Source organism: Toxotes jaculatrix, chromosome 18, assembly GCF_017976425.1.
Source record: "Toxotes jaculatrix isolate fToxJac2 chromosome 18, fToxJac2.pri, whole genome shotgun sequence".
NCBI lineage: Eukaryota > Metazoa > Chordata > Actinopteri > Toxotidae > Toxotes > Toxotes jaculatrix.
In genome coordinates this window covers 495,210-522,255 of record NC_054411.1, presented here as the reverse complement: position 1 = coordinate 522,255, position 27,046 = coordinate 495,210, and the positions used below count along the sequence as shown (strand labels likewise).

At 46.3% G+C, this 27,046-nt stretch overlaps 1 protein-coding gene across 2 annotated transcripts; it reads right to left on the bottom strand.

Annotated features, from left to right (window-relative positions):
- Positions 1 to 2,258: 2,258 nt before the first annotated feature.
- Positions 2,259 to 26,521, bottom strand: si:dkey-89b17.4 (zinc finger protein 850). Of its 2 annotated transcripts, XR_005896335.1 has the most exons (6): positions 26,374 to 26,521; positions 17,151 to 19,945; positions 15,286 to 16,395; positions 13,270 to 14,132; positions 5,410 to 7,077; positions 2,259 to 2,680 (listed from the first exon to the last, which is right to left on the bottom strand). XR_005896335.1 is itself a non-coding variant. In XM_041062392.1 (5 exons), exons 2-5 carry the CDS (start codon positions 19,718 to 19,720, stop codon positions 6,653 to 6,655), a joined length of 4,968 nt encoding a protein of 1,655 aa, XP_040918326.1. In that variant the 5' UTR covers positions 19,721 to 19,945; positions 26,374 to 26,521; the 3' UTR covers positions 3,608 to 6,652. The 2 variants fall into 2 exon arrangements, 1 of the variants encoding a protein (XP_040918326.1); XM_041062392.1 differs by lacking the exon at positions 2,259 to 2,680 and having other exon boundaries at positions 3,608 to 7,077.
- Between the last annotated feature and the right edge of the window lie 525 nt (positions 26,522 to 27,046).

Genomic DNA, 27,046 nt, shown 5'->3' with positions numbered 1-27,046 from the left:
ATTGAATGCTCGCAATTTTGTCAAACTGAAACTGGATTCTTTGTGTTATGTAATTATTGTAAATAACTTCAAAGAGAGAAAAAATGACTTGCATGTCTATGTATAAATCTACTGAGATATCTATTCCCGTCAAAGTTGACAAGTAGTTCGATCTCTGTCCTTTTTTGCCACTTTCGTTTCTCTCCCCAAATATCACCCGTACTCAGATCCACCCCCCCACTGTCCCATCTCCACCGACCTTTTATGATTTCTACGTGGCTGAGAGACGACAGCAGAGAGAAAGAGAAACATAGCTTCCAGTGTCCTCGTCCGCCATGTTCACCTCAGACACTGTGTTTACACCAGCCTGCTGGAATCTTGTTTTCAAGCATGTAGAAAGAAAAGGAATGATGATGTTTTTAGTAGTCGTACCACTGAGATGCAATGTTGTACCTTTTTTTGTTTTTTCATTTCTGTCTGAAAGATCAATCTGTTTTTGTTAAGACAGAAATGAACAGTTCTTGTGTACTGGCAGGTATTCGACAACATTTTTGCCTTTGTGGTGTAAACACAGCCAAAACCACACCCGCGTCCATCACCCCAGTTCCAGAGGCTCCACCCACTGGCTCCTCTGATGAAAGTGCTTCCCTCCATATTAGGAAATTTAATTCCGCCTCCAGGGCTTTCCAGGCCACACCCCCTGGTTACTTCAAGTCCTGTTAGTGGTTTCCGAACACTCTCTCTCTCTCTCTGTCTCTTTGTTTGACTCTTTGTCTCTCAACCACAGCTAGCTAGCCAAACCACACCTCTGCCTCTGTTACCTGTCTGTTTTCCCCAGAGTTTAGCCCACACCCAGTCCTGAAAAAACAACTACCAGTCAGTAGTTAACTACCAGTTAATGAGAAGTGGCCAAATAGCCTGCGCCAACATCAACAAGCTACACCCACTGCATTTCTATTGGCCTAGATCATCAGCCTTTTGTAAGAAAGGTGCCCAGATCTGTTCTAAAACCACACCCTGTTATTCAGCGTCTGCTCACTCCTCTTACTGCACCTCAGAGCACCACTGCGGTCTTCCTTCTACGTGGCTGTTTCCATTGTTTAGTCCTTCTTAGGTTCTTGTAGGAGGTCTTTCAGTTTCAGTTTCTCAGAAGCATTGAAGCACACGAGATCGTTCAGAGGTCAAACAGAAAATTGGGTCTCAAAGTCTTTGCAACAAACCAGTTTAAAGCTACTTCTGGCTCTCTGAAGCAATCGTCCGGTGTTCACCTGGTCAGACTGCCAACGGTAGCTCAGGTTTGTGACAAGGATGTTTTACGTGATTGCAAATTTAGTCAGAATTCAGCTTTGATGGGTTTGAGGAACACGGTCCTCCCAGAGTCAACACCTAATTTTGGGCCCGGTCTCTCGCCTCACACAGGCCTAACATAACAAAGCGTGCAATATATAGAGAAACAAGGGCTTTCTTTATCATGCAGAGGCGCTCAGGCCCGGCCGAGGAGCTCAGACCTCCTGCAGGAACTCCACTGACAAAATCACACACTGTAGACAACCTCCTGCAGCGAATAAAACTTCTTTGTTTTTAGGGAAGACGGACAAATGCAGATCAAAGCTATCTCGGGGGAAAATGGCAGGCACGAGATGGAGGTGTGAGGTTAGAAAAAATATTTCCAAAATGTAAAAAACAACCAAACGAAAAGAGGACAGGGCCATCGCTATTTAGATGCAACTTTGACCGGAAATGCAACTTGTGTCCCGTTTTTTTTGTGTGTGTGTATGTGTGCGTAGCGTAATGTAAAAGCGATCTGTCCCCCACCCGATAAAAACACCCTTCCTCTCCCGACACCCCTTTCCTCCCCTCCAGCCCTGTCTCCCCCTCCTCCCCCCTCTCTCGTACTGCTGTTGGCTGTTCTGTTTAGTTCATGTGACGTGCCAGTATTCCCCCTCCCCCTTCTTTACCCATTTCCCTCCCCCCTCTCCTCCTCTCCCCACTTCACCCCGCCCCACTTCCTCTCTCTTGCTCTCTCTCCCCCCTGACCCCCCCTTCATGGATCTTTAAGATGACAACTCTATGCAGATGCTGTCTTTTATAAGTGTGTCAAAATTTTAATTTAAAATAAAAACTTAAAAAAAAACAAACCCTGACAGACATATTGAAATGATAACAAAAAATGAATAAAGAAAAGGATTGTTCAGTGTACTGTTGTTGCCTGATGGGATCTTTATTGCTTTTGTGTCTTTTAATCACTCTTTGGTTTCCATATGAAGGCCGGTCCCTAATAAAGAGGCTGTGGTCACCTGCACGATAAAGTCTCTCATGATAAATTCAGTATAACGCTCGTGTCAGAGTCAGGTCACACTCACACTCTGCTGAAAACACAGTTAAACTGGTTTTATTCAAGAATTCCTTCCAGTCTCGTTCCTGTTTTTAGTAACTACAGTTTAAATGAATGAAACTCACGGTCACATCACATTTATATTCCACAGAACTGACTCCAGAACGAACCTGATGTGACGAGAGTCCTGCTCAGACTGATTCACTCCAGCAGCAGGAGGCGTAGAAAGAGGATTTATTTAGAAAACCACAGACGCAGAAGAAAAAGCAGAGACAGACACAGACTCTCACAGCAGCCATTCACAGACCTTTACAGAGCAGCTGAAAGTCGTCATATCGTCATCAGCACCAACTGAAGAAAGTCAAACTGTGAACACAGAGACAGAAACTTATTTCTGTTCTTGGTGGAATAAACCTCAGTGTAGTTTCCCCAGATTCATGTGATCATCAGCAAATTAGTTTAAAGTGTGAAGGTTATTCATCTTTTTCATGTTGACTAGAAACTTGTTTATTTTCAATAATTAAACTTTGATAAAAGATAATTTTGTGCAAAATAAAATAAAATATTTATCATAGATCCACAGGTTGCTGATTGAATTATGTGAATTATGTGTCTTACAGTTGGTGTGTACGTGTGTTTAATGTGTCTGAATATCCCATGGCCAATACTGAATATACATTTAATACAAAATGAAATAATCCTGCTAATACACTCAGATTATCCACATTTTCATATCATAAGCCTACCCTCATTTATATGAATGAGATGGACAAAATAATAGAAACACCTGTCAGTATAATGCAATACACACAACAGCTCCATGAACTACATCCTCCACAGTGACCAGCTGAATCTGCTCCACACAGACTGCTAGATGAGACTGAGGCTGGATGAGACTGAGGCTGAATGAGACTGAGGCTGGATGAGACTGAGGCTGAATGAGACTGAGGCTGGATGAGACTGAGGCTGGATGAGACTGATGCTGAATGAGACTGATGCTGGATGACACTGATGCTGGATGAGACTGATGCTGAATGAGACTGATGCTGGATGAGACTGAGGCTGGATGAGACTGAGGCTGAATGAGACTGATGCTGAATGAGACTGATGCTGGATGACACTGATGCTGGATGAGACTGAGGCTGAATGAGACTGATGCTGGATGAGACTGAGGCTGAATGAGACTGATGCTGAATGAGACTGATGCTGGATGAGACTGAGGCTGAATGAGACTGATGCTGAATGAGACTGATGCTGGATGAGACTGAGGCTGAATGAGACTGATGCTGGATGAGACTGAGGCTGAATGAGACTGATGCTGAATGAGACTGATGCTGGATGACACTGATGCTGGATGAGACTGAGGCTGATCTATTTTTTGAACCCATATTAGAGGTTTATGGTTAAAATTGTAAATAAAAAACTCACTTCCATGAAGTGTGTGTGTGTGTGTGTGTGTGTGAGTGTAAACTCCACTGAGGTGAAACACGATGTGTTGTTGATGCTGAATGAGGACAATGAAGAACTGAGAGCACGCACACACGCACACACCACCAACATGGCAAAGAAGGAAAGGTGTGTTTGTGTAATGTTGGAATCTGAAATTGAAATTTTGTGCTTTTCAGTCACATTTTCATCAACTTGAAGCTGCTTCATCAGAAAATCTCACATTTCATGAACACTGGTTCAGACAGAGAGAGAAAGGCTTCCCACACTCACACAGAGGTTATGATACACAGCTACAGTCACAATACATCATCTAAGCACACAGCACCAACAGTCTACTGCGATACTTCTACTGCTCGCTTTCTACTGCACCAAAGATCCAGCTGAAATAAAACCGTTATTCTAACACCTGCAGCCTAATCCACACGAATCCGAGCAAATCGTTTTCTCTCGTTAAATTCACTTTGTGTCCAGGAGAAAAATGAGCTCATGAGTTTGGCGTCACAGCTCTAACTATTAAATACAGTATTTTGTAATCATGACAATTTTTTTTTTTATAATTTTAAGATCTGTACTTTCTCCTAACTGCACGATCTCGATACAAATACAAGAAACTTCCTGTAATTCTCCTATTTTTTTATCATCGCTTTGTTTCTCATAATGTTAATCTCATATTTACAAAGAAACATAATCACAAAAAAATGTTCTTGTAATTGTGGGAAAATATTCTCTTAATGATGAGATATGATCTCATGACTGATTCCTTAAACAAAAGGAATAAAAAAAAAACCTTTTCATATTTATGAGAGCATATTTTCACAATAACAATTTGGATTTCATGATTATTAAACTGTAAGTTTGTTTTCAAATTACAAAATCTTTATCATAGGATTTCCTCATTTTCTTATCATTACAAGCTCAAGTAATTCCATGAACCTTTATTTAAACATGATAGTTCAGAGATCTTTAGTTTCCCATAATTACAATAAAACAACATCATAATTACTGGATACAGATCATGTAACTATGGGACTGTTTTCTCATAAGTGTCTCACAATCATGAAAAACTGTCAGAAATATGAGAAAATGTCTCTAATGTCTTTCTGTCTTTGAGCTGTAGAAATGTTGGTTTGGAGAAAGGAAACAAAATGGCCGCCACAGCAGCTGCAGCTGTTTCCACTGTGATGTGGAAAGTCCCCGCCCTCCTGTGAGATTCTGACCAAACAGGACACACCATCATCACATCACTGCTTTAACCATGTGTACATGTGAGCTGAGAGATCAGGCTCAGCGTCAGGACGCGCAGATGCCCCGCAGACAAGATGCTTCCACGGATTAACAGTGATGAAAAGGTGATCTGATGAGGATGAGGACGCTGCTGCGTCATGAACCTGAAGCCTGGTTGAGTGAATTTCTTCAGAAACAAAACAGGATGGCTCCCGATCATCTGCTTTGTCGGTGACAGAAATCCATGAAGAATCGAGTCCGAGAGGGAACAGTGAGAAACTCCGAGAGCAGCAGGGACGTACGGAAGCTCAGCTCTGCCACGAACGAATTTCATTTTTTCTAAGCCTGGCTGTAATAACTCTAAGAAGAAATCACAAGTTTTTCATCAGTAGAAGAAACTGAAAAAATAAACTGAATCTCACCGTGAAGAACTGGACACTCCACGACTCCAATCGTCCACAAATGTCCCGCTCTGGTATCGGTCCACCTTTACATCCTCAGAGGAAAAGGTGGGAGTACTCTGAAAGTCTGTACACCACCTCCACAGGCTCATGCTTCAGTTCTGACCAGTGGACAAACCAACTCCCAGGAAAAGACATTTTCTCAGTTTACTGTCTGCTGTACATCTGCACGTCTCCAGTGAAGAGGGACAAGCACAAACTCTCACTGCACAGAAGCTTCAGAAGTAAAACCAGCGAGTAGGAGAGAGGGCGTGGAGCAGAGGTGTGGCAGAACCTGCCGTCCATGGAAGGAATACAAGAACCATGATGCACCTGTGTGATGTACAGCCAGACGTCTGTAAGGTCCGAACATCCAACATATACAGCGTCACCATCCACTGAACCAATGAACATCGATGGACACCGACTCTGAAGCTTCTAAACTCCAATCAGTCACCGGAGTGCCGAAAGTCCCGCCCTCACTCCAACACACACAGGAAGCCGTGGACACAGGAAGTGACCTGATGAGTGTCAGTAAACAAAGAGAAACTCTGAGAGCTTCACTCAAAGGTCAGAGGTCAGCTGAGGTTTGTATGAACCAAACTGGGACGCACAACTAAAAACCTGTTGAAGCTGGATCATTTACAGATTTAAAATATTTGACTTTGAAAATCATCAAATTAAATGAAGTTACATATTTATATTCCAATACAATGATAACACAACATTTGTGTCTGGCATTAAAAAGCATCCACACATCAGTGGGTGTTCAGGATCAGCCGTGTGGGCTGATTGGAACAGACGGTGTCGAGCAGCCGACTGTGACCGACTCCTGAACCAGTTCAGAGCAGACGCCTCAGTGTGGACTCTGCATCTGTTTGAATGGTTTTCACCGGTTTTCACTGGTTTTAATGTTTTTTAATCGTTTTACTCTTTTGTTGTTTTATCATGAAGTTTTTCTTTCTCTGACATTTGTTTGGAAAGAAGAAAGAAAAGTTTAAAATATTCCAAAAGTTCAAACCACATGAATCCAGATGTTTATCACTCGTGTATTTCACTGATGGAGACTTGGCGCTAAACTCTGGTAAATATTCAGCAGTGGGTAAACTTCTGGTCTTCAGCTGTTTCTAAGACTCAAACCTTAAACTCTTCCTCAGGGTAAAACCTCACAGCAGATGTGATCTGGGACTGTCGAGCCCGTCCTGCTGGTCCAGAACAGTGAGGTCTAGAAAGGTCTGGAGGGGACAGTGAGGAAGGCTGACGATGTCCCTCTGGACAGTGTGGGACCTCTCCAGTGCACCTTCATGTGGTGCCTCAGGTTGGACCGGGACGAGAAGCGCTTGTCACACTGCTGGCAGGAGAACGGCTTCTCCTTGGTGTGGATGCGGCGGTGGCAGACGAGCGCCGTGGACACCCTGAAGGACTTGTCACAGTCGGGGCACTGGTAGCGTTTGGGCTCAGTGTGGATCCTCCGGTGGTTCTTGAGGGACATCAGGTTGGGGAACTCCTTCTGGCAGGAGTTGCAGAAGTAGGTCCCGGTCTTGTGACTGTTCTTGTGGTTGAGCAGGGAGCTGGCGTGGCGGTAAGACCGCCCACACTGACTGCAGACGAAGCTCCTGGAGCTGCTGGGTGAACTCACCGGACTCAGATCTGAGAGGAGAGAAACAGGAGGCTGTTAGTTCAGCACAGAGAAGAAGAGTTTAACAAACAGGGAACTCTGGGCCCCACAGGTCTGAGAAGCCTCAGAGGGCCGGCTGCTGCGACGCCACACTAATGACTCCTCTGTCTGAAACCAGAGCCCCTCCTGAAACCTGCTAACCTCCACAGTCCACAGATTTACGTCTCATTACAAATGATTTCTGCACATTTATGATTCGGCACAAAATGACTAAATGATTAAAGATAAAAAAAAAAAACATAGACAAGATTCACATGATGAAGAGAAAAGAGAACGATCAGACCTGTGTCTGTCCTGTCCTCAATAATGAGACGGATTCAGGTCATGATGAGAAAACACTGATGTTACAACAAACAGGAGCAGGAGGTGAAAGTCCACGTCTCAGGAGGTCTGAGCGTCCGCCGGCGTGAAACAGGTTTCACAATAAAACAAAGACATGAGCTTGTTAGCGAGCGGACATTAATGAGCGAGTCGCTTTACAAACACAGCACAATAAAGAGATTATTTTCACAAAGTCCGATTCTCCTGAGACCATGTTTGCCGCTGGGACTTAAGCTGCGTGACTGAAGGACTTTTAGTTCCACCTCGGACGGTCTGACCCCAGGTTACATCGGAGAAACCTGCCCTAAAGGGTTATTACATACAAATTACAGGGTCGACAAGAACAAATCCACTTGAAGTGATGCCTCAGACCCTGAGAACGTTTCCTGTCTCGGTTTCTTCACAGTAAAAGCCCCCAAGTTTACTGTGAAGCAGCTGCAGGTAACAGGCTTTGTGCTGAATAAAAGAAAAAATAAAATCAGGTTTAACAACGACCTGCAGGTGTCATGGAGAAAAAAACATCAGTAAATTGACATGAATGAGCAGATGATGGTACAGTCCAGACCACCTGCTGGACCTGGAACCTTTACCTCCACGGTGTGACGGATTTCACACTGGGACCGTGGGCTCGGTGGATGAACGTGGATGTTGTTTCTTCATGAATCAGATTATTTACTGAAAACTACTAAAATTTTTACATTTTAACAAATTTATTAAAAATAAGAAACTGAAATTTCTCATTTACCAAAGTACAACCCTGATTCCAAAACAATGCAATGATTTATCAATCTCATAAATTCCCATTAGAACATAAAGAACATGTCAGATGTTGAAGTGGAGACATTGAAAATATTCGCTTATTTTGACTTTGATGGCAGCAACACATCTGACAAAAGTGGGAACGGGGCGATGTTGTGATGTTGTGTAGCGTCGCCTCTTCCTGTCTGTCCGCTGGACGGTCCCTCTCCTCATTAGGACATGGTGTCCATGGTTTCCAAAAACAGTTTCAAGTCTTGATTCATCTGAGCACAGAACAGTTTTCCATTTTGCCTCAGACCATTTCAGATGAGCTGTGGTCCAGAGAAGACGGCGGCGTTTCTGGATCGCGTTCACGTACGGCTTCTTCTTTGCATGATACAGCTTTAAGTTGCATTTGTGGACGACGGGCTGTGTCCACAGCAGACAGTGACTCCTGGATGTTCCTGAGCCCACGCACTGATGTCCAGTAGAGAATCGTGCCATTTTTTAATGCAGCGCCACCTTCAGGGGATTTCAGTTTCTGATGTTTTCACCTTATCATGGATTATTGGTTGAGACTGATCGACACAAATGACAGTTTCATCCACTGAAAGTTAAACAGACAAGAGAACAGAGTGAAGCTCTGAATCATCCAAAGTCTGAGACCCAAACACTGATGTTACAGACATGACACCTGTGTGTGTGTGTGTGTGTACGTGACGTTCTGGTTCTTCTTATTTCTTCAGCTTTAAACAGAAAAATATTAACCTGGAAACGAGGATCCACCCACATTAACACACACACACACACACACACACACGTTGAGCTGTGTGATGTTTGCACCTCTGTCTTTTTAATAACTTTTCACTGATGAGTAAATATGGATCAGTTATGATTCATTAATAAGAGCAAATGTTTGAGTGTCAGTTTCTTATAAGGTTTCGAAGCTAATGAACTAATGACTGTGTTAATGGTTAATAAATCAGAAAGTGATGAACATTTACTGGAACTGATGTATGAGGCATTATTAAATGATTGATTAGCCGTTAATGAAGCCGTGAGTCAGTATTTCTGAACCAGAACCAGAACCAGAACGCGCTGAGTCTTCACAGGATTCACGTGTTTACTGTTACACTAACACTCAGTGGTCACTTCATTAGGTACATCTAATGTGGGATTAGCGTAAGTGATTCCCGCCTCCACCGACCAATCAGGCTGCAGTTTACAAGCATGTCACTCACTCAGTCAACATATGTACTGAAGAGTGTGAAGGACTTTAATAAAAACTGTTAACTGCATTTTATCATAATTAACGTATGAATTTTTGAGTTAAGGCCAAAAATGCATTTTGTGAGGTCACAGTGACTTTTGACCTTTGACCACCAAATTCTGATCAGTTCATCCTCGAGTCCACATAAACGTTTTGGCACAAACGTTCATGTTCGAGATGTTTCCGATCAGATGATTAACGGTAATCAGACTCTTTTAAAGTCTCAGGCTGAGCGTTTCTGCAGCTCGTGACGTTTTCACCATTTTCTCCGTTTTATCTGCAAAATGTCAGAAAACAGTGAAATGTGACAAAACGACCAGAGCAGCGAATCAGTTCTCAAACAGATGGATCCTTATCTGACTGCTCGCTTCATGTGTCTGACCCACAGTGAAGCATCAAAGCAGCTGCTGTGTTGAAACTCACTTCAGCTGATCCACAAACTGAAACCTCATGGAATCGGATCGAATGGCCTCCTGATGGTTTCACAGCGTCTGAACGTCAGAGGCTCGGAGACACTTCACGCTTGTGTCTAATAAAGTAACCACAGAGATGAATCTGAACAGAAAGTGAAGCTGAGTGAAAACACTGACCTCCACCGTGGGCTTTTTTTCAGCTATTTATTTTCAGTACTCAGCAGTAAGGGTTATAGTATATGGACAAGTTTTTCTGTTAAGAAATGAATTATCAAAACATAGTTTATAAAAGTGTATAGTAAGCATTACATATATATGCATGGAAACAAAAAGTTAGAACTTGAAACAAAAAAAGGTTATAGTTGTTCCAAACTGATCTTTTTCTTCTTCTTCTCTCTAAAAACTATTTGAAATGCAGGCGGGAAAGTGTACACTCAAAAAAAAAAAAATCAGACATGGTGAAGAAAGAAAATGCAAAAATAAAAATAGAGAATGTACAGTTATTATTTCTGTGTTCTAGTTCAAGATCACATGGACTCCTACAGCACTTGACGGTCACTGCACGGCTTTGACTTTTTATCTTTTTTTTTTTCTTTTTTTTTAAATAGCACCAGTGCTCCTGAAAAACGCTGACAAACTGTGTTTAACACACACAGGCTTCAAAAACGCCATTAAATAAAAAGGAAAAAAATAATAACACCAATAAATACAAGAGGTTACCATAAGAGTGTAACATAAAAAGGTTCAAACGATGAGAACTGAAGAGAATCACCCAGTCGTCCCTTTTCAATGCCAGTTTGACTTTTCTCAAACGGGGGGAGGGGGGGGCAGTCAAACTCAGCGAAGGGATAAATATGGAAGAGAGGGATGATGGAAAGGCTCGACTGAGAAAGGCCGTCACAACATCACTTAGTAAAAGGCAAAAAAAAAAAAAACCCACGTTCCGTCATGTAGCTCCAGTTCCTTCAGAGTCTCAGTGGAACCCGGCGTCCATCAACGGCTCCAACAACAGAACAGGGGGATTGTGGGTAGAGAGAGGAGGGGGTGTTTTACATCAACAAAGTTCTAAAGTCACACATCCTAAAGACTAGTGCCGTCCATTACAAGTGTTAATAATATAAATAAATGCATTACTACAATGATCTGTCGTCTTTTTTCCTTCTTATAAAAGAGGTACTGTAGAACACAGTCAGAAGAACGATTACAATACAGGATCAAACAGAACAGAGTGGTGTCGGCTCAGGCCCAAACAATATACACTTTCTTCACGTGTGTTTTTAGACATCGATGCCGTATCCGTCCTCGGACGGTGAGTTTGAGACACAGATCGGGGTCAGAGGGGAGATTCACCGCTCGTTCGCACATACGGATCAAAGAACTGAAAGAGTCAGGATCCTGGTCACTGAAGCCGCCCGGACTGCCTGACGGACTGAAGACCAGCAGCGTGTTTGGTTCCGTGGTTGTTTTCTTTTCCACGCAGTGACTTTAACGATGTGGTCAGAGCGGACTGGCTGTGGAGTAAACCGCTGCGAGTCCATCACTTTGCCAACAGGTTGTTTTAAATACAGAGCAACGTCTCTTGCACCTAAAAACAACCGTGACCGTGCAGATAAAAAAAAAACGGATCCTGTGAATGTACAGGAAGGGGCCGACTGAAGGTTCATTTTCTATAGCAAGAAAACAGACGTCAATCTGGCAACATATACTGAACTCTGCACAAAGCCAGAGCTGGGTCAGCACGCACCTACAGTCTGATGGACCGCCAGCAAAATCCGGTCTGACCACACCTTTAGAAAACGGATGTGTGGAGACACATCGCTCTGAAAAACAACTACGTCGTGGTGCACTGGTGAAGCAGCATCTTCAGGGTCTGTCCAATCAGAGCTGAAAGAGTAAACCGCAAATTCAGTGTGAACTGAGCCTGAAAGGACACACTGGCACTACCCATTGACACAACAACCGTCATTTGAACTCCTGTGAAATGGAAACGCACAGTTCACAATTTTCTATTGCACAACACGAAGAGCCGATGGTCAGGGTCAGCAGCTGAGCCGCGGCGGCATGAAGCACAGAACGATGCATGACAACACATCGCTCGGGAAACGAGACGCTTTGTTTTACACCGGAGCAGAAACAGCTGCTCAGTCAGAGCCGGACTCAGGTCCTGCACCAGCTGCTGCTGCTGCTGAATCCGTATGTGAGAACGAGGCGTCAGAGGTCTGATGGCGAAGCTGCAGGAGGCTGAAGCTCAGCTGAGTGAGCACACGCACGCACGCACGCACGCACGCACGCACGCACGCACGCACACACACATACTTAAACCAGACCCTCAGAGACCAAAGCGTTCTGTCTTCAGCCGTAAAAGCTCCCACATGTCATTGCTGTCAAACTGTGTAGGTACAAAGAAGGTAAAATGAACCAAACCTTCTGTCTGCACCAGCTTCTCCAAACGTTGGTCACTTCAATAAAACAGTTTGGACTTTGCTTCGATAACCTCAGCCAGAATAAGGTTTAAGAACAGTGACAAAGGCCACAAGAGAAGAATTCATCAGGACAAATCTCCCTACAAACAACATCAGAAACACAGAACCAATCAGCTCCTCGGACAGAAAAGGACAAAAAGGCTTATTACTCAGAAACAAGCATCGTACGTGTTCACGCCTTCATGCAGACTCTCACAGCAGCTCTGCCCCGACAGTAAGTCTGTCCTAAAGTCACAACCACAGGACTCATCAGTCTTTAGGAGCTGGTCTTTGATAAACAGTCTGGTTTCAGCTCGGTCTCTGCAGCCGTGGGGCCCTGGGGGCCCCGTCACCCCATTTCACATCAGTGTTCTGGAGTGAGAAGGTTCAAGAACCTCAGTTTTACAGGGCAGCATGCAGCAGGGAGTAAGGCAGGTGTAGCGAAGTCCGCACAGTTGTTAAAACTACATCATGTCTGTCTACAGTCCATGTCTGCCCGTCCGTCTGCAGTCAGTCAGTCTGTGTGGGACAGTCGGACAGATCTACGGCCAGAGCCTTGTGGGAACGTCTGTGAAGGAAGCCTCAGCTCGGGAAAGCTTAGGAAAGATGTTGGAGATGTGTCAGCGACAGAGCGTGTGTGAATGTCCTCCATTTTCAGTCCTCTGTGTGTGTGTGCAACATCCATTTTGTGTCGTCCCTCCTGCTATCAATGTATTTTCATGTCATGCAGGACCTGGACCAAGGCTACACACTTTGTCCTTCACACACACTACAGCCACACATGGAAAATGAGGAAGAGGAGGGTGAGCAGGAGGAAGAGCTACGTTTTGGCACCTCCAGAAACCTTGGCATGTGATTAGCCCCCCCCCCAGCCTCCCTCCCTCCCTCCCGCTCCGTTTCCCAAACACCCCCCCTCCCACCCACATCCCTTAGCTTATATGAAGGGGCCGCCGGGCATACCCAGGAAGTTGGGCGCACCCACGGCCATGGGAGGGGGCGCCGTTGAGCTGCTCCAGTGCACCTTCATGTGGTGCCTCAGGTTGGACTTGGACGAGAAGCGCTTGTCACACTGCTGGCAGGAGAACGGCTTCTCCTTGGTGTGGATGCGACGGTGGCAGATGAGTTGTGTGGACACCCTGAAGGACTTGCCACAATCGGGGCACTGGTAACGTTTGGGCTCAGTGTGGATCCTCCGGTGGTTCTTGAGGGACATCAGGTTGGGGAACTCCTTCTGGCAGGAATTGCAGAAGTAGGTCCCAGTCTTGTGACTGTTCTTGTGGTTGAGCAGGGAGCTGGCGTGGCGGTAAGACCGCCCACACTGGTCACAGACGTGGGACTTGATGACCTCACTGTTGTCCCCACGGCTGCGGGCTTTGGCCATGCTGCTGGGGTTGAGTCCTTGCTCTTGCATCAAGGTGAGATCCAGGCCTGACCCCCAGCCCAGCTCCTGGGAGCCCCCTGGTCGGGGCTGCTGGGGTCTGGGCTGGCGGGGCTGTGGCGCCTGGCCGTGCGTAATCTCCATGTGAAGCCTGAAGCTGGCTTGTGTAGGAAAGGCTCGTTGGCAGGACCGGCAGGTCAGCTCCCGCTGCTTCTGGTGGACTCGTCGGTGGTTGTAGAGTTGGGAGGACACACGGAAGGCCTTGCCGCAGTCGTGGCAACGGTGGCGCCGTGTCTCTGAGTGGATACGGCGGTGGTTCTTCAGGGCAAGCAGATTTGAGTAGGTCTTGAGGCACACAGCGCAGTGGTAGATGCCGACAGTGTGGGTGTTCTTGTGGTTGAGAAGGGAGCTGGCATGGCGGTAGGAGCGGCCGCATTGATCACATCTGTGCAGAGACAAACGGAAAAACAAGAGTGGGGGAGGGCAAGGGAATGGGGGGAGTGACAGAAGGAAAAAAGGAAGCTTAGTAAGAGAAAATGGTAGTCTGTTTACACTGTTCTAGCCAAGATGATCTCAAGTTTCTGGTTACCACTTTTTCTTTAGAATTACTGAAATATTACAACTACTCATCATCTAAGATGTTGCACATACAGGTATATGATCTGAAATCCGGCTTAAAACTTTTAAAGAAGACTACTACAAAGTGGTGTACCATTTAAAGCTATGATTGCTAGACAGGTCATAGGGGAGAGGACTTCTGGGTGGGTGAGGAAGGAAGGAACATGGGAGAAACTATGGACAAACAACTGGGATTCATGTAGGGAACTGGGAGGTATCTGCCGCTCCCTGCACTGCACAAATGGACACAAGCTTCAAACAGCTTCTTTCACATCTGAAAACAATTTCAAAGACCTTCTATCACAGCCTTCTTTTGGGTGATTCTGAATGTAGTGATGAAAATCAATCAAACATACCCATAGAACCTCTACCATGTCAGACTGCAGTTGCTTGCAGGTACAGTGCTGTGGTAAAGAGTCCTTAACTGATACGAATAATAACCTCTACACGTGTGCAGTGCAGCTGGCTCCAAATACTCCCTAAGCTTCCCTGTGATTTCAGTTTGCCAAGACATCAAAATTCAAGAGTCCCATCACGTGACTGCAGTTTCTATTCTAACACAAACAAATCAAACTACAATCAAAATCATGACAGGAGTAAGGAACACACAACATCAATACTTTCAGTTTTGCTCATAAGCTACACACAAAATACTACTTAAATCAAATCTGTGGCAAAGTGTGCTAAGAACACAAAGCATGAAAACAATACATCTAAACATGAAATGTTTGATTGCAGGTAGCCTACAAAACTGAAGTGTGTGGTATATGCTAACTGAAAGCAAACAGGGTTGACTTATCTGGTCTCTCCACTAATTCAATTTGTCCAAACTTCAGAAAAATCCGAATTCCGGCACGCGTATGGTCCCAAGGAAGCCGGATTGGAGATCATATACCTGTAATAGACATGTAGAGACCTAAATTTATCTTCACTATTTTTTTTCAACTTCGAAGAATCACAAACAACTGACGAGAACTCACGTGTACCGACACTCTTCGCCCTCTCCCGTGGGTGCAGTGGCCTTCCTCCTGACTTCCATGCCTACCTGGTTGTCCCCGCAGCGGTGCCTGGCCAGACCAGATCTCCCCTGGAAACTCTTCCCACAGGTGGGGCAGCCAAAGGGGGTAGCACCTTCCTCGTGGACCTTCTGGTGGTTGCGGAGGAACCTGGCCAGACGGAAGGCTTTCCCACACGTGTGGCAGATGTGCTTCTTCCGCTGCGTGTGGATGCGCATGTGGTTGCGTAGCGCCATGTAGTTGGTGTAGGGCTTGTCACAGAAGTTGCACCTGAAGTTGCCTGTCTTGTGGGTGTGCTTGTGATTCAGCAAGGAGCTTGCATGTTTGTAGGCGCAGCTGCACAGGTCACAGGCGTAGGGTCTCTCATCAGAGTCCATGTCTACGGAGCTTCTCTCCATGCTGATGTTGGTGGAGCTGTTGGTGGAGGACGACGAAGGCAGGTGCTGGGCTGGGCAGTCGTGGGCTGCAAGCTCATCAGCCGTGGCAAAGCCTTCACAGCAGCCATCACACTCAAAATCCATCTGGGCCCCAGGGCCCTGCGGGCCTTTGCACAGGCCAGCTGTAGTGTGGGTGGCTAGCTGCCTCTGAGTGCGGAAGCCCTTGCCACACTCTTGGCAGTTGTGCTTCTTCTGGGCGAAGTGGAGACGCAGGTGGTTTTTCATTGCCAGCCTGTTGGGGTATGTAGAGTTGCAAACATTGCAGTGGTACTCCCCGATTTTGTGAAGGTTCTTGTGATTGGCTAGGCTGCCTGCATGTCGGTACGTCTTTCCACATTCTTCACAGGCAAAAGGCCGCCGTCCGCTTTCAGCTGGGTCAAACTTCTGAGGCCTCGAGGTTCCAGCTGAAGAATAGGGTTTTTTGAAACCTTGATGGCTGTATTTGATACCCATTACCTGGCCCTTCGATGACTCTCCTCTCATAGTTTGCATTTGAGATGGGCCAGGCTGCTGGAAGCGGGAACCATTTGGGCCGGTCCGAACAAGACCTTTGGCCCGATGCTCCTCATGGAGACGGAGGTGGTTGATCAGCTGCTTTTGGATCTTGAAAGCCTTGCCACATTCTTCACACTTGTGCCTGTAGCAGGAACGGGCAAAGATGAAGAAAACACAATAGCGTCTCTGTAAATACATGAAATTAAAACTTTCCAACCAATATCAGGGCAGGATTGGTACTGAACATCACCCTAGGCAAAGGGTGTTATTTTAAGCATTGTGGCCCACAAGTCAAATTCCTGATAAGGCCGGCAGCCTGGGTACGGTGTTATTTTGATCGACTTAAGTGCAACAGTTTAGTCAGAAATTTCCTCACTGCAGTTAAAAGCCAACAAATATGCTAAATCTCTTCAGCTATCAGCCTCCACAACAGAAACCACAAATCAACGACTAGAACTTTGGAGCACTGACTGTGATGAATTCGAAATGAAGTTCACTCTACGCAGATTAGGTTGAAACCTTGGCTTAAAGCATCGAATTTTGTCTTTCAACACAAACTTTACCAGCTGAGCTAACTGCAAAGTCTTACAGCAGTTGTGCTTTTTAATGCTGCCTACAACAGTAAATGAACAATGTTTATCAAATTTTTTGGGACCAGCCCTCTGAATTTAAATCTAGTTCAGTTCACAGCTAAAATTTAAGTTGTCAAGATAGAATTCTTTTACTCATTACTCATTTGCTTTCCATTGGTAAAACAAGAGCAATGTAGCCAAAACATGTTTTACCCTAACGCAAAACTCAACTCAACGTTTCCTTAAACGTGCAAAATGGAGCATTACCTTTGAACTGTGTGACATCTGCACAAATAACAAAAAATGGACTGAATCGGGGACCTACCTCTTCAGGTCAAAGTGGGTCCTTTGGTGATTCTTGAGGGCTAGCAGATTGTAGTAGCGTTTCTGGCACACCAAGCAGCGAAAAACACCAGTCTTATGGGACTTCTTGTGGTTAAGGAGTGAGCAAGGGTGTCTGTATCCTCGTCCACATTGGTCACACTTGTGGGGCTTGTCACTTTGGTCAACCATAGGCCTACGTCCATCACCGCCAACATCACGGCTCCCTCCGGCGACCCCACCACCGACGCCATCTCCTCCAGACATCCCTTTGGCTCCATTCAGGCCCTGCTTGCTCAGTGAGCTGGCGCGATTCTTTCCAGGGCACAGGTGAGTGATGAGGTGGTGGCGGTCAGCAAAAAACATGCCACAGTCAACACAAATGTGGTTGCGTCCGTCCATCTTGTCATTACCATTTGCTGAGCTGCCTCCCATACCCTGCTGCTGGCCATCTGGCCTTTGGGGGCCATGGACTAACTGGTGATTCAGGAGGTCCTGCTTCCTGGAGAAGCTCTGGCCACAGGTGGAGCAGATCATTCTCCAATCCTGCTCCAGGTTGGAAGGTCCTGGTCCTGTTGGATTATTGGCATGGCTACGCAGGTGGCTCCTAAGAGCTCTGAGGCTGGCGTAGTGGTTGCCGCACACCGAGCATTGATACACTTCTCCATCATCCTCGTCATCTTTGTCATTGTTCCCCATTCTCTTGCCTCCGCTCTGGGAGTACTGACGCTGGCTGCCGCCTTCTTTCAGGCTGCTGGTGCTTCCAGCAGATAGCGAGGTTCCACTGGAGCTGTGGTAGTTCATGTTCCCCATAAAACCATTGGACATATTGCCCTGCTGCTGCTGGCCATGGCGGGGACACATGTGTGACTTGATGCCAGATACGTCTCCATACATCTCCCCACAGTCAGCACACACATGTCTGTCAGCCTGACGGTGAGCAGAGTTGCTCTGGGAAAGTGAGCTGCCATCAAAGCGATCATGGAACTCAAGAGAGTCCAACCCACTGCTGTGTCCACCATCTGGTACGAAGTGGGCAGCATCACCAAGATTCCCTGGCAGTGAGATTGGAGTGGTGGCACCACTGCCTTCCTGAACGTAGCTCTGCTGGGAGTCCAGAGTTAATGGCTCTGGAGATAGCCAGTCACTGCTGTCGTTATTAATAGGCTGGTTGGAGGGACGTCCCTTGTGGCTTCGTAGGTGACTGTGTAGTGCTGCCAGGTGCGGGTACTGCTTACAGCAGATGGTGCACTGGTAGTGGCCTGTCTGATGGCAGCGTTTGTGGTTGACCAGACTTCCTGCATGCCGGTAGCTTTTTCCACACTCCCCACATTTAAAGCGCCGCTCTCCATCGTCAGGAGAATTGGCCTGGGGCACACGGCCCCCAGAGGGAGAAGACACGGAGCCCTGTGATCCAGAACTTAGGGTGTCTGAGTTCAGGATTGAGCTGTCCTGGCCATGGGATGCAGGATGGGGGTCATGGGTTAGATAGTGGACTTTCAACGTCTCCAGATCTGGGTGTCCAGCCCCACAGTATGCACATGTGTAGATGGGATTGTTGACTGGAGGGCCCATTATGGGGTCATAGGGACCTCTCTTCTCACTAGGCAGGGGTGGCAGTGGTAGAGGGTCCCCCAGGGCGGGGGTGTACGCTGGGGATCGAACTGCACTCAGATTGTGAGGCATGATCCCTGGAAAACTGCGAGGCAAACCAAGGGAGGGCGAGGCTGTGTTGTGCAGCAGAATGTGCTCCTGGAAGTCTGCCTTATTTGGCAGCGCTACCTGGCACAGGTGGCAGAAACAGGCGGCCGTATCGTCACTCTGGGATGACTGAGTGCCACTGCTGCGCTCCGAACCATGGAGGCTGCTGCTGCTACTGCTGCTGCTGCTCACCATGGATGCCCCGGGAGTCTTGAACTTCGAGTGAGTTCTTTCGTGGTTGTTTAGGGCAGCCAGGTTGCTAAATTGTTTGAAACACACAGAGCACTTAAAAGTTCCTTGTTGGTGACACTTCTTGTGGTTCACCAGACTACCGTGATGCCTGTAGGTTCTGTCGCACTGATCGCACTTGAATGGTCTGTCCCAAGCGTCGTCTGATTCAGGGGAGCCTTTTTTTCCGTGGTCGTCTGTCTCGTGGCTTTGCAGGACACTATGTCCCATGCCACTATTATTCAAATGGGATCGCCCAAACCCGTCTGAGAGGTCCTGGGCGAGACCGTAGTCCCTCTCGTCGTGGCCTGCTTCTTCAGCTACTTCTTCACTCTCTTCTTCTGTGTGTGCACTACTGGGGGACAATGTATGGATACGTAAGTGGTTCTTCAAAGCTACAGCGTTGGGCAGGGTACGGGTACAAACAGGACACTGGAAGGAACCCACTTCGTGAGATTTTTTATGGTTAGCTAGGCTGGCTGCGTGCTTGTAAATTCGGCCACACTGTTCACACTCAAAACGTCCGGTCTCTTCTTGCTGATAATGTGCTTTCATATGCTCTAGAAGACTTGGAGTACTCGGGCAAACCATATCACACTCTTTACAGGGGAAACCCTTGGCACGACTCATATCATGCATTGCCATAGTACTCTACAGCGAATTGGTTGGAGAGAATCACGGTTCACAACACAGCAATGAACAGTGATGTTAGGGAGGTGGGGGAGGAAACAGCAGGGCTTAGCTCTTCAGCTGAGGGCAGGGTTGGCGGCCATTTTCTCCCCAGGAGCCGCCAGCGCAAGTCTAGCCAATCGGGGCCCACCCTGGGAGGTGGCAGCCCTGCGGGCGGTCACGCCAGCCAATGAGGTATCACTGCGGAGACAAGAAGAAGAAAAAAGCAGAGGGTTACTTAAGAAGCAACTCAGGTCCTGTTTTAGTTTTACAACGCCTGCTTTACAAATTCAAACATTCGAACCACGATCCGTCAGGAAACAAAATCACAAGGTGCATACTCATGTTCATCTGAGTACGAAATGGTTTCTGATCATTTTACCAGACCACAATCCTACAGTTCCCTCTGATATGGAAGATTATCATCTTGCTAACTTACTGATGTTTTATGTTATTTATCAACACACAATAATTTAGTGGTGCCAGCTTCTAAAATGTTTTTTTTCTTGTGTGTCTTCAAAGGTGTAAAATAAATACCGATAAATAAACCAAAAAACTGATAAATCTGCCAGCTGATAGTGTCTGATGTTGCCACCACAACTTTTAAGACTCACTGAGAAACAGTGGCTATATCACAGTCTGCCCAGCACAGACAAGTTGTTTCTGACCTGTAAAATCATGTAAACAACCGTCCCCAACCCCTGAGTCAGATCCCCAAAATATTCTGTTTACTGTGATACAATTCATCAGTTATCAAAAAAGGTCAAATCTCTTTCGATCACAGGAAACGTCATCTCAGTAGTAGAAGATGTGACTGTCTGACAGAAGCCAATCAGATTCTGAAGCCTCCAGGCCTCCCAGCTGCCGTAGCTGCAGTGTTCACACCTGACGGCGCTCTGCAGCCAGTAGGACACACCTTTGTTTATAGTGTAAAGAGGCAGGAGCTCGCCGTGTGCTCCCCGCTGCCTCAGAAAACCACTGCAGGATCAACAAACGTCCAGGGCCGCCACCTCACCCCCCATCAGCGGTCAAATGGTCTCACACCAGAGCCAGTTTCCACAGTAAGGTCATTTTTAGTCTGTTAATCTCCACTTAGAAAAATGAGAAGCTGGAGAGCTGTGGGAGAGGATCTGCTCTGACAGACGAATATTTTGGGGTGTAGGTTTAAATAAAACCTTATTTACAGACCTGCCATCGTCATTTAGAATAAACTGAATATCTTTGTGTTTTTTTACTTCTGCTGGAATATTCTAACAGGTATTCATTCATGTGGTTGGCTGTCAGGAGGCCTCTGAGGCAGGAGACGCTGCTCTGCTTCATTTCTTCCTCATTAAATGTTATTTTCATCATTTTGCACTGTTATAACTCAGTTCATGTGATGCAGGTACATTTAGTAAAAAAATACATTTGTTACTGCAAACATAATCATTGGGAATCAGGACTGAAACTCTGGTATTGATATCCAGCCCTGATCATTAATCAACAGTCAGTAAGTCAATCAGAGGAGAGAGAGACAGAAGAGTCCGCCTGTCCAAGAGTCTCTGAGTGTCTCTGAGGGTCTCTGAGGCTGCTGATGGTCCAATACTGACACTGCCAACACGTTTAAAGGACCCACAATAAAGGGAGGACACACACACAAACAAACACACAGACATACACACACACAGACACACAGTAAGCAGATTAGTGGTTCCTTAAAGACCAGAGTGATTAAAGTGAGTCGGTGGCTGTGACAGTTTTAACAGGCTAATCTGTAATCTGTAACAGATTACACCAGGCCGACATGTTAATCTGCTCTAACACATGAACGCACACACGTGTCACTTCCTGTACGCTCTGCCAGGACTCGCACTCTGATGATGAAACGAGACCAGTCTCACCTCCAGTGAGGAGCTATGCTGAAAAGTTTCCTGAATGATTCATTTTCTGTCCATAACCAGTGAAAACCAGTGAAAACCTAACACCTGATGCACAGCTCCTCCAGCACAGGCTGGTCTGAGGTACAGAGACCAAAGGACAAATTTACACGGAGCTAAAAGCTAGTTCAACATGACGTGGAGTCCGGAACGTCTGTTGTCACCTCTCTGCTTCGTTCGGACACGACAGGAGATTCGTGGGGATTTTAAAACATATTTTGTTGAATCCTTAATTACTGACGACTGCGAGCACGAGGGAGCCTCGTCCCACTTCTCACGCGTGTTTCATGGTTTAACGTTTTCAGGAACACGGCTCTGCTGCCTGGTTTCTGTCTGCTCACGCTGCAGGTAAAGAGTTTTATTTATGGATGAAACTTATCGCTGTGATGGTTTAATCTGAGCTGAAAGCAGAAATAAAACCGGCTCTTTACCATGTTTCACAAAACTGGTTTTACTTAACAATCATTTTCTGTTAATCATCAGTTACATGTAAAAAAAAAAAAACCATGTTGAATTAGCATCAGATGAACTGACAGTGGTGCAGGTCTGAAGGGAGAGGAAGAAGGACAGAAACAAAGCAGGTATGTGAAGGTGGATGAAAACAGAGGGAGACAGAGGGAGCTGGAGGGCTGTGGGGGAGGGGTGGTCTGCATGAAGAAAGGGAAAAACGGAGAGCAGAGGAAAATAAAGGTGTGGAGGAGGGTTTGATTGGCAGGAAAGGAAAATGGGGGGGGGGTAACCCACAGAGCAGGAGGATCCTGACGAGCTGTGGTCTGACAGGTAGGACGGCTGAGAGGAGAAGAAGACCACAGTCTGTGGCTGATGAAATAACCTGTCTGATCACACACACCTGAAAACGTGTGTCCAAAGCTTCAGCATCTGCTGCTGCAGGAGTTTAGTTTTTCCATTCGACTTCGTTTCATCAGCTTTAAATCTGTTTTTCTCAGGTAACAACGCGATCACGTGTCATCATCCAACATCAAATACAGGTGAACGACTGACACCTGCAGCGCACCCTCTCATTTTCCTCCATGATCCAGCTGCATACAGATGTTACCTTACACTGTGTATCAGCCCCTGAAGCAGCAGCACATCATGTGTCCACAGATCCTGTCCTCTGTGTGTCCACAGCAGCGCGAGACAACTTACAGTCTGAACGTCCTGTTTTTTCTTTGGATGAATCGATTATCAGAACAGTTTCCTTTCGTTTTCTCCACTAATCGTTTGATCAATTGTTTCAGGTCATCTGGATATCTGAGGCTGATATTAATATTTCAGAGTTAAAAAACACGAAGATCGAACATGTGGTTCTTAAAAACAGCGACCCACATCTGATCCTCAGAAAACTGTTTATTGTCTCAGTGCCTTTAAAACTGCTGTATGAATAAAATGTATTCATTATTGGTATTATTATTATTATTGATCAGCAACTATGTGATGATCAAATAATAGTTTTAGTTGTTTGACAAGAAAAAAAGTCAAATGTGAGGATTTGCTGCTTTTCTTTGTTCCAGTAATAAAACGAGGTGTGAAGACGTCACCTGTGGCTGAGGGAAACTGTAACAGGACGTTTTACAGACGGATGGATTCTGGTTCCGTTTGTTCCAACCAACACCACATCAGTACAGATGTGCAGAGGTGCCAGGACTGTCCCTGCACAGCGTCTGAACCCCACCGAGCTACAGCAGACTGCTGCGGGCACGCAGCCCATCAAGGCCTTGGCTTCGACCACCAGACTGAAACACCGTGAACCACGCCGTGGCTTCATGTTTTCAAAAACCACAACCAATCACAGTTCATTAATAATCCTCTAAAATACCATTAAACACAATCACATCATCAGTCACTGGTAGATTTTCACACTGCAGCCACGGGTCAGCAAACACAAACTGCTCAGTTACATTCCCACCATCACCAGTGTCACTGTGAACCACAGCCACAGGTGACTACTGTGTTCCTTATCAATGAACCTGCTGAAATGTCAGAGTACACTGAAGAACAGCAGCTGTAACATCAGACCATACATTCACTTTATCACCACGCAAAGAAAAACTTTTCAGAAGCTGGAATCAGCTCAGATTTGACTAAAAACATTATTTGATTTTCAAAATAGTTGCATGTGAATCTTCAGCTGAAAGACTAACAGACTAATTACTGCAGCTTAAACACTGAATGAACATACATAAATTCAGCTGTGAGTCAGATCAGTAAGAGTGAAGAGCAGCTGAGACTCAGCAGAGTTTAATCAGGTCGGAGGAAACAGGGAGGGAGGAGGTGCAGAGTTCAGCCAGATGTTTGATGTGAGGCTGGACAAAGAAAAGCAGCAGCAGAGCCGTAAAGACAGCGTCCAAGAAGCACGGACAGACGTGAGACACACGACTCTCAATAACTTTAACAGCCTGTTTCAAACTCTGCATTTCATTCTGATCCCAGGGCAGAAGAAGGACATTAAATGTGCCTGTGAATTTTCATTATGAATGAATCCGTCCGTTATTTCCGTTATGTCCGTCAGTAAACGTTAATCTGTGAGACACAGAAAATGTCTTCAGATGGACTGGACATTAAGAGACGTGGTTTCAACCTCTCTCACCATTCACCTGCTCCGTGTTTCCTCGTGTTGATCTCACCTTTCACCTCAGGCCTCAGAAACTCAGACACTGGAGAAGCTTGAACTAGTTCACAGCTGTTGACTGTAACCGTTCTAGCTCTAGTATGAAGTAATAATAATAATAATAATAAGAGATGTTATAATATATAAACACAAGTACAAAGTGCATGAAAATGTGTTATTTGCACTAACTGAATTAATAATACAACAGTATAATAAAACATGAAGTTCAGGTAAAAACATCGGTTTCTCCACTTGTCATTTTGTAGATTTATTATTTGTCCGTACATTATTGTTCACAGTACAACTGGTTTGTATTTATACATAAAACATATTTCAGACACACTGCACCGTGTCTGCCACGTCCCTTTGATCTGCACCGTCAGAAAACAGCTCCTTCAGCTGCAATAATCCCTGGATTCACTGATTAATGGATCGACAGACACAAATTAATCTGCAGTCATTTTGATAAATGGATAATTGTTTGCGTGATTTGTTTGAATCAGCCAGCTCTGCCTCAGTGCAGCTCCTCTTTTTCATGCACAACAGAAACATGAACCAGTTCGCACCCTTTTTTTAAATATTTTTGACATTTTCAGACAAAATGATGAATAAAGACAAAAATCAGCAGATTCAAAATAATTAGTTAGTTTCAGCCCTGAAGCAATAAGAGCTTAATAACTTTGACCGGACTGTTATATCCTCTCCTGTTCCTCCTTCTTGGGTTCATGCTGTTTCAGTGATAAATTAATGAATAAACTGATCAATAACCTCAGTTTGCACGTGCAGAAATAAATGATCAGTAATACCGAGGCTCAGATTTTACAGAAGAAGCCTCTCATTCACAAACAGGTCTGAATCAGCCTCTCATCAGCAGCCAATCACGAACCTTTCACTCTTTTCCGTCCAACTTTCCTCTGAGCTCCGAGTCCTGATCATGTAAACAAACCGAGTCCGGCCGATTAAACGGCGCCTTTCTCTCAAACACACCCGCCGCCTGCAGCTGTTCCCGGTCCGCAGGTTCGCTCGGGTTCCCCGGGTTAAAGCCCGCCGCCCCCCGAGCAGAGAGAGCCCGGGTCCGTTCACACCAACAGAAAGACCCTCGGCTTCATCTGTTCGCCCGCCGCCGTTTATTCTCCACATTTTATTCTACATGTGCAAACTACATTTTACCGCGGGTGGTGAGCGGCGGATCCGGCACAGAAAGATTCGTTACAGCCGCAGCAGGGCTCTCTGACCTTGACCCGTCTCCTCTTGGTCGGGTTCAGCCCCAGCATGAATTTATCGGGACAAAGCGGGGCATCTCCACCGCCGACACACGGCCGACATTTCCTTCAGCCGACTCCCCCATTTAACCGGGGGAATAGCGCCCGAACCCGCCGCGGAGGAGAGCTGAGGGGGTTCGGTGGGGGGTGGGTGACCGTGGAAAATCGTCTAGTTTTGTCCGTGAATATCCGACATGATGCTCCCAGTAGAGCGGGACAACACCTACAGCCATCAGCCCACTTTCACTGAGAGCCCATCTCCATCGGAAAATGGCTTTCAAGCAGCGAGCCATTTTCCCCCATGCTAACGAGCTAGCCTCGCTTTCTTACCCCCACAAACACAGCCTGCAAGTGCGCCGGCTCCAGCTGAGGCCGGAACAGGCTCCAGTTACTGAAAACACAGTGAAAATAACAATGAAGGCAACCCGGACCGTTTTAGCCTCTTTATGAAAATGTATTTTGTGCATAAGAGGTGAAATCAGGCAGACGGACGGCGAGCTAACGTTAGCATTAGCGCCTGGCTAGTTAGCAGCCCCCCCGCGTTGAGAGAAAGGGGGTAAAACGGAAGTTCAAGACGCAAAATGACAAACAAAACACACAAACGAAACAAACGCGAAGCTACGTGGATTAAAGAGTCTCTGAGGTTTATTTTACATGACAGAAATTCACGCTGCCCTTAAAGAAGACTCTGGCCGATGCAGGAGCTCGCAGAGGTTAGCGCTGCAGCTAGCCCTAGCATCCCGAGGCTAGCCCGGAGCTACACAAAGATCCTGACAAACACACCGCGGCCCGCGCTCACGGAAAACCTCGTTTTTCTGCCGTTTTACGCTCCACACTTACCCCCCAATTGGCCTCTGTGCCCACGAGATGAACGGTGCACGGCGTGGAGATGCAATATGTGCAAGTTTCACGGATTAGGCATGGTTATTTCTCCTGATGCTCAACCACCTACTTTTGGTTATTGGGTCTTTCCCCACCGCCGCTTCAACAGCACACTTCCTGCCGCTGCCGCTGCTAGTCGAGCGGCGCCGGAGCGGAGCGCACACGGCAACGCGTCATCATGCGCAGAATAAAATTTCAGCAGCGGCAGGAGCTCCCGGTCTGCGCGTCTCACTCCGGGTCGCAGCCTCTCCGGGAGCGCACGGTTCAGCTCATGTCTCCAGGAGCTCAGTCCTGTCACTTGTGTCCATTTTGATGCGGATCCGAGACGCAGACTAGGTGCAGGTCGGCCCGTCAGCCGCTGGGAATAGTCGAGCCGAGCCGAGCCGAGCCGAGCCAGGCTGCTGCTGCTGGAAGATCATCGGGCAAATGACACTCCGAGGTCATTTTATCACATCATCAGCTCGCAGGCGGCAGACGGAGACGTGTGCGCGTCCTGTGGTCCACTGTGGCGGTTTCATGGTCCTCAGCTCAAACTCGTTATCAGTTCATGAATCACTTTTTACTGATTCATTTTCCTGCAGTGAAACACACACACACACCTGTTCTGTCAGTTCTTTGCTAGTTGCCCCCA

What these genes read in the sequence shown, in the direction of transcription:
- si:dkey-89b17.4 (XM_041062392.1), bottom strand. Translation starts at nt 19,720, where the DNA reads ATGGCAATGCATGATATGAGTCGTGCCAAGGGTTTCCCCTGTAAAGAG. An exon ending in GGCGAAGAGTGTCGGTACAC is followed by an intron (nt 14,133 to 15,285) that starts GTGAGTTCTCGT and finishes GTCTCTGCACAG; the next exon opens with ATGTGATCAATGCGGCCGCT. An exon ending in GGGTGCGCCCAACTTCCTGG is followed by an intron (nt 7,078 to 13,269) that starts GTATGCCCGGCG and finishes CTCTCCTCTCAG; the next exon opens with ATCTGAGTCCGGTGAGTTCA.